Below are 7,287 nucleotides of genomic sequence, written 5' to 3'. Positions count from 1 at the left end.
TTTTTTTGAGACAGGGTCTCTGTTGTCCGAGCTAAAGTGCAGTGGTGCAGTCGTGGCTCACTGCAGACTCGACCTCCTCGGCTCAGGTGATCCTCCCACCTCCACCTCAGTCTCCCGGATAGCCGGGGCTACAGGCACACATCACCACGCCTGGCTAATTTTTGTAGAGATAGGGTTTCACCATATTGCCTAGGTCGAACTCAAACTCCTGGGCTCAAGTGAGCCACTCACCTCAACCTCCCAAAGTGCTAGGATTTCAGGCATGGATCCTAGTGCTAGGATTAACACACCTGGGCTGTATGCTAGTTTTGGTGGAATATACAACCTAAATGAATGTTTTAAGAGAGAATTCAATAGGTGATGATTTTGAGGCCTGAAATGCCCAACAGGGTCTTTGTTTCATCCTCCCAAAGATTGGCTGAGTAAAAGACTCTATGTTGTAAATACTTTTCCTGAGAGGTTTGAGGATACTCTTCCATAATCTTCTGGCCTTCAGTGTTGCTGATGAGAAGTCTTCGGCCCGCTTCATAATCCTTTTGTAGAAGTTGGGAAGGAGTTACCCGTTAGGGACGTCACTGCTGTGCTGCACTGTGCTTTGTTTTGTTTTCCCCTTTCTGTGCTTGCCAAAGGACTCCTGGGTCACTGTCCTTCTCTGCCCTCCAAAACCAAAGCCTAAGCTAAATCCTAGCTCACCAGTTGTTCCCCCTCAAGAGGGATACTAGTCATTTCATTTGGAGATCCATTCTCCCCTGCTGGGTCTGGGCATGACTATCTTGTGTAGCCAGTCTGCAAGTATGAGTGGAAATGGGACTAGAGTCTTTTGATTAGTTTCTCTGCTGTCCATCCCACCACCACCCCAGTCCCTCATTTATTCTGCTCTGAGCTGGCATTTGATTGGGAAAACTGGTTCTCACATCTTCAGAGGGCCCTTCACTCCTGGTGGGGTATGTTTGTCTTTCAATCTGACTCTACTACTAATCTTGCCTAGAAGTCGCTCATTGTTTCTTGCTCACCAATGGCAACCTTCTCCACTCATTTGCTTGGTGAGTAATTACTGAGTGTCTCCTATATGCCAGATGGTGTGCCGGGCACCATGGTTATAGCACTGACCCAGAGAGACACAGCGCCTGGCCTCATGGACTTTACAGCTCAGCAAAGGAGGGACCTTAAACCAAGAACCACTGAAATATACACAAGTTGGGAAAAGTGCTCTGAGGAAAAGCAGATGGTGCTGAGGGCTAAGGAGGGCTTCCTGCGCAAGTGATGGTCCTAGGTACAACTTAGCTGAGGAGAAGGGAACGGGGGCGTGAAGACTGGAAAGAACATTCTGCACAGTGAAAAGGCTCTGAGGCAGCCTGAGTGGAGAGAAGACCAGGCTGTCCAGAATGCAGTGAACGAGGGGAGAGAAGAGGGACAGGCAGACACTCCTGCCATATGTCGTGCTTAACCTGACCCATTCCACGAAAGGCACAACCACAAAGAGCGAGGTACGCTAAGCCCTGCTGGAGACATGCCTGCGCTTGACATTGTTTTGTAATTTTATTGCGGCACAATCTGTGTGACATAAAAGTGTCATATAGATTGTGTCCAAGTTACTGATTTTTCATAAATGTACTGAGTTGTGCAGCCATCGCTATAATCCAGTTTTAAGACAGTTTGCCACCCCAGTGAGAGATTCCATGCTGTTTATGGTTAACATCTTCGTTTGCAATAGGCACTAATGTGAAGTGACCTTTCCCTTTTAGGTCTTGCAGGTGGAACAGATGTGCCCTTTTCAGAGGTTGTGAAATTAGCTCCAAATCCCAGACTAGCTGCTACCCCAAGCCCAGGAGCTTCTCAGGTGAGAGACCATCAGAATTTGTTTCTAGCATTTGCATTATGAAAGCTGGCTAGGGTTTTTTCCCCTTACCAAAAAGCTCACCTATATTGAATTTGATGTGCTCAACTAAAGGAGAAATTCTGCTTTATTGAAATTATCAAGGAAATGGAGCAAAAGAGCCAGGTTGTCAGCTGCAAGTCACAGATACTGCTGACTTTATAGCGAGGGTCAGACGGATTGCTGGGCACTTTTTGTTTTGAGACAAAGTTTCACACTTGTCGTCCAGGCTGGAGCGCAATGGCGCAATCTTGGCTCACGGCAACCTCTGCCTCCTGGGTTCAAGCATTTCTCCTGCCTCAGCCTCCCGAGTAGCTGGGGTTACAGGCAGGCACCACCACACCCAGCTTTGTATTTTTAGTAGCGATGGGTTTCTCCAAGGAGGTCAAGCTGGTCTCAAACTCCTGACCTCAGGTGATCTGTCCGCCTTGGCCTCCCAAAGTGCTGGGATTACAGGCATGAGCCACCGCACCTGGCCCTGCTGGGCATATTTTTATTGCTTCGTATGCTTCACGGTGGGCTCTTCCATGTCACTGGGCTATAAAAGCTACTGAAAGGATCTGTCACTGAAGCTCAAGACATGCACTTCAGCACTCAAATCTCAAGTCTGGATCCAGGAGAGCTGTGCCATCACCCAGGCCAGGAAGTCCCTATGAAGGCAGACCTCACTTGTTGCAGGTTGGGTTTCTCAGAAAGCAGAGTATGAGATGTCAACTAAGATGCATGAGGTTTATGGGAATGGGGGAATCCCACTCCCTCTTGGAATCTTCAACTATGGAAAGGAAAGGGAGAGGCAGGATTGGATGGAGGGAGAAGGGGAGCGGCAGTGCAATATCTAGAGCCTAAGCTAATCCCACAGAAGCTCCGAGATGACCTTTAGAATTTTACCCAGTTGGGCTAAGGGGCTGGGCCTTTATACCCCATGTCAATCAGTCATGGCATGTGGGTCGCCCCAGGCTGGGGTGAGGCAGCTCTTTATAGCTAAGGCGGTCTCCAAAGGGGGCTATTGGCTGAGGACTGTCTCCCAACAGCACTCCCAGCAGTTGGGAGAATTAAGTTCTTCATTCCCAAGGTGAATCTGGATGGCACACACAGTACCCATGACACCAGTGTACCTGTTTGCAGGAGAATCTTGCAGCCCAGCAGCAGGGGTGGATGGATCTTGTAAGGAACTTTGAAGGCTCTGAGATTTACCTGACTTGAAAGCTAAGAAATGAGCCTGCCACAGCTTCATAGTGGCAAGTAGAAAGCACAGTACTCTGGGGTCAGAGACAAAGGGCTTTCTTGCTCATGGTACATTCTTGCTCAAAGTTACTAATTTATACAAAGCACATCAGGAAGCAGGAGCTTCTTGCTCATCAGTTTCCCTTGGCCCCCAAATTCCACACGGTGTTGCAAAGTGGGCCCAGGTGGATACTGCACATGTAATAGTCTGTGATAAACCAAATGATCCCGGGCATAGAAAACTCCCAACCTTATGAAGGAGCTGCAAGCAAACCTGCCCAAACTTTGCCTCCAAAGGAGACATTATCCTTATTTTTCTTGTCAGCAAACAGATTTTCCCTCTACCCTGGAGAGAGACACTATCTCTATGTCTCTGTGCTTTACAGACATCCTTGGAGAGATAGTATGAAACAAAAGCTGTCACAGACATGTAGAAACACCATGGAGAACTGCCTCCTGGCACATCCTGGAAGCAGGAGCTCACGCTGTGCAGGAGACCAGACAGATCACACACACAGGTGTGCCCGAGCATCTGTAATTTTTCTGTGTGAGAGGCCGTGTTTCTCTTATGTTTGAGAGGCCACTTGATACACTGGGAAGATTCTACATTGAGACAAAGGGCATTTATGTTCTGATTCTTATTCTGCTTCTACTTCACCATATGACCTTAAGCAGTGCTCCTTGGCTCCAGACCTCTGTTTATCTGTGAAGTGGGTACAACAACTGTCCTGGCTCCTTTTAACCTGCTAATTGTGAGGCTTAAAAAGAATCCTTGAGCAGAATGGCTTTAGAGTGTAACGGGAAATCTGGAGGTAGAACTGGTTCGGTGGTTCCGCAGAAGGGCCCCAGTCACGTTCCCTGCGATTCCTCAGGCCAGCAGTGGACAGTGGGACCATAATGTGAGTCACATACGTCATTTCAAATTTTCTGCTTGTCTCATTTTTTAAAGTAGAAATAAATAAAAAGAAATTACTAAAATTAACTTTAATAATATATTTTATTTAATCTACTATATCTGAAATATTGTCATGTCAACATATAATAAATTATAAAAGTTACTAATGTGGGGCAGGGTGCGGTGACTTATACCGTGATCCTAGCGCTTTGGGAGGTCAAGATGGGCAGATTGCTTGAGCCCAGGAGTTTGAGACCAGCCTGGGCAGCATGGCAAAACCCCATCTCTACAAAAAAAACAAAAAATTAGCTGGGCATGGTAGTGCACGCCTGTAATCCCAGCTACTCAGGAGGCTGAGGTGGGAGGATCACTTGAGCCCAGGAGGTGGAGGTTGCAGTGAGCTGAGATCACACCACTGCACTCCAGCCTGGGAGACAGAGACCTTGTCTCAAAAAAAAAAAAAAAAGTTACCAATGTGATATTTTACATTGTCTTTATTCCATGAAGCTTTTGAAATGTGGTGTGCATTTTCTACTTACAGTTCTGGGCATACCTCCAGTACACAGAGGTCTGCATGGCTTGTGGCTGCTGTATCAGATAGTGCAGCTCTGGGTGTGTCCATGTGGGGAGAGGGTGCTGTAGCTGCCCCAGACATCATGTCATCACAGCTCTATTCAGAGGCAGGGGTCGGCGGGTGGCACTAGGCAGACAGTCTCTCCTCATACACCTTCTGCTCATCAGGGAGAAGAATACTGGCCTGTCCCTCCCCTGCCTCACACCCCCGCAACAGGCCACCACTTGGTGGTCAATTCTAGTTGTAGGAAAGGCTAGGGTGGGGTCTGGCTCTTTCAGTCTATCTAGAAGAAAGCCAGCAAGGAGGAAGGTACCTGGGGAAAGTTTTAGGGCAGCACAGCAGCGTCTGCCTCAGGTAGAGTCCGGAGTGAGATCCTCTGAGCTGTGTGTGCCCCATCACTCTCCCTGGCCTGCCCGCGGCCGAAATCACTGACAGCTCGTAGAACCCTTTACCGTTGGATACAAGTGTAACCTCAAACGCCCTCGCAGCAGTGGGTTGCAAGCGGTGACCGTCTATATGATTGTCAGCATACGTGACTTATATGCAGCCTGAATTTGTGGTCTGGAGTTAAAGTCCTCGAGAGCAGGGCCGCATGCGTCACTCTCTCTGTGGCACCTATAGCAGTGCTTGTGCTCCAAGGGAAATTCAAAGCAGTAAGAATGTTTTCTCCCTTGGCTCAGCTGAACATTGCAGTTTTCTCCATTAGGAAAAATCAAAGCCCTTTACCTTTGTTCTCTGACTCCTGAATGTCCAATACAGGCTAGGACAGCCTAGGCCCCTCACTGTGGGCCTCTTTATAAAGGGTCACCTGTTATCTTCTGCTTTATTTTACTCATGGGGTCTATTCCCAAGTACTTCACAAATGCATAGTCACAGAGTAGAACCAGAAAGAACATTGGCTGTGTCACCCTCATTTGGAAGAGGAAAGGAATTTATCCCCCTGAGCCCTTCTAGATAGCACAGACTCGTGGATTTAGAAGTCAGCAGGCTCCCTGTCTCTGGCTCTTACACCCCATGCAACTGTCCCTGAGCCTTCTCAGACAGAGCTGCTCCAGCTGCATCAAGAGTAAACCCCAGTTGCATAAACTGTTGTTAAAATACTTGATTTCCAGTCAGGTGCGGTGGCTCATGCCTATAATCCCAGCACTTTGAGAGGCCAAGGCGGGCAGATCATAAGGCTAAGAGATCGAGATCATCCTGGCCAAGATGGTGAAACCCCATCTCTACTAAAAATACAAAAAATTAGCTGGTTGTGGTGGCATGCACCTGTAGTTCCAGCTACTCGGGAGACTGAGGCAGGAGAATCACTTGAACCCCAGAGGCACAGGTTGCAGTGAGTCAAGATCGTGCCACTGCACTCCAGCCTGGTGACAGAGCAAGACTTCATCTCAAAAAAAAAAAAAAAAAAAAAATACTTCCAGCTGGTGGCGGTGACTTACACCTGTAATCCCAGCACTTTGGGAGGCCAAGGCAGATGGATCACATGGGGTCAGGAGTTCAGGACCAGCCTGGTCAACATGGCAAAACCTCATCTCTACTAAAAGAAAAAAAATACAGAAATTAGCTGGATGTGGTGGCGTGCACCTGTAGTCCCAGCTACTTGAGAGATTAAGGGATGAGAATCACTTGAACCCAGCAGGCAGAAGCTGTGGTGAATCAAGATTGCACCACTGCACCTCCAGCCTGGGCAACAGAACAAGACCCTGTCTCAAAAAAATAAAAAAAGAAACTTAACTTTGGAGCAAATTAAACCAAATTAAGAAGGAATGGGGTTGGCATGAGCTCCTACTTGTGTTTACTTGGGCGAGTCCCAGGAAAATCCAGGTGCCATGGTCTTCAGTGTTGTTTGTCTGTAAGACAGTGTGTGCTCACGTGCAGTACATGTGCATTTCTCAGGTGAGACGGACAGCCCCAGGGGAAGACTGTTCAGAGTGATAAAATAAGGGTTAGAATGTGAGGTTGTGTTTCTTTCTGGTCCTTTTTCTGTGTTGGGCTCTTTGCTTGTTTTGGCTTATTATACAGCACGTTGTATGTATAATTTTGTAGCTTGTTTAAAATTTATACATTACAACATAAATATTTTCATTCTTAAAAATGTATATGCATGCCATTTTTAATGACTGTATAATATTCTATCTGGCTAGACCAGGCACAGTGACTCATACCTGTAATCCCAGCACTTTGGGAGACTGAGGCGGGAGGATCACTTGAGGCCAGGAGTTGGAGACCAGCCTGGGCAAACATGAGATCTTTTCTCTACAAAAATAATAATAATAATAATAATAATCTGGCAAATGAACCACTATTTACTTGAGCATTGTCCATGTCTTAGTGCAGTTGCTTTTTGTTTTTCAATAATAATTAAGTCTTTATAGATAAAGGATTTTTTTTAACCCTTTCCTGTTCTACATGAGAATTTGACCTTTGGGTAACTGTCTAGCTCTGTTTCCCTTGAGATCTCATAAAAGTAGAATATCAACAGTTTTACTAGGGCAACATTGCTTATGTAAAAATGGCCTTTGCTTGGGAAACTGCATCTGAACTCAGAAGACTGTAGCTGCTGCCGGGCGCGGTGGCTCAAGCCTGTAATCCCAGCACTTTGGGAGGCCGAGGCGGGTGGATCACGAGGTCAAGAGGTCGAGACCATCCTGGTCAACATGGTGAAACCCCGTCTCTACTAAAACTACAAAAAATTAGCTGGGCATGGTGGCACGTGCC

The 7,287-nt window shown here is 47.0% G+C and overlaps 1 protein-coding gene across 4 annotated transcripts in view; it reads left to right on the top strand.

The window, feature by feature from the left end:
* XYLB (xylulokinase) overlaps positions 1-7,287 on the top strand; it is a 60,371-nt gene that overhangs the window by 49,962 nt on the left and 3,122 nt on the right. For all 4 annotated transcript variants that reach the window (XR_005196839.1, XM_017508390.2, XM_037731317.1 and 1 more), the window contains one exon: positions 1,746-1,840. Coding sequence is in view for 3 of the 4 variants with exons in the window: in XM_017508390.2 (XP_017363879.1) it covers positions 1,746-1,840 (95 nt within the window). In the remaining variant the exon portion in view is untranslated. The remainder of the gene's footprint in view (positions 1-1,745; positions 1,841-7,287) is intronic.

Source organism: Cebus imitator, unplaced genomic scaffold (assembly GCF_001604975.1).
Source record: "Cebus imitator isolate Cc_AM_T3 unplaced genomic scaffold, Cebus_imitator-1.0 Scaffold391, whole genome shotgun sequence".
In the NCBI taxonomy this organism is placed as follows: domain Eukaryota; kingdom Metazoa; phylum Chordata; class Mammalia; order Primates; family Cebidae; genus Cebus; species Cebus imitator.
The sequence above is the reverse complement of the archived record's forward strand: the minus strand, read 5'-3'. Positions and strand labels throughout refer to the sequence as shown.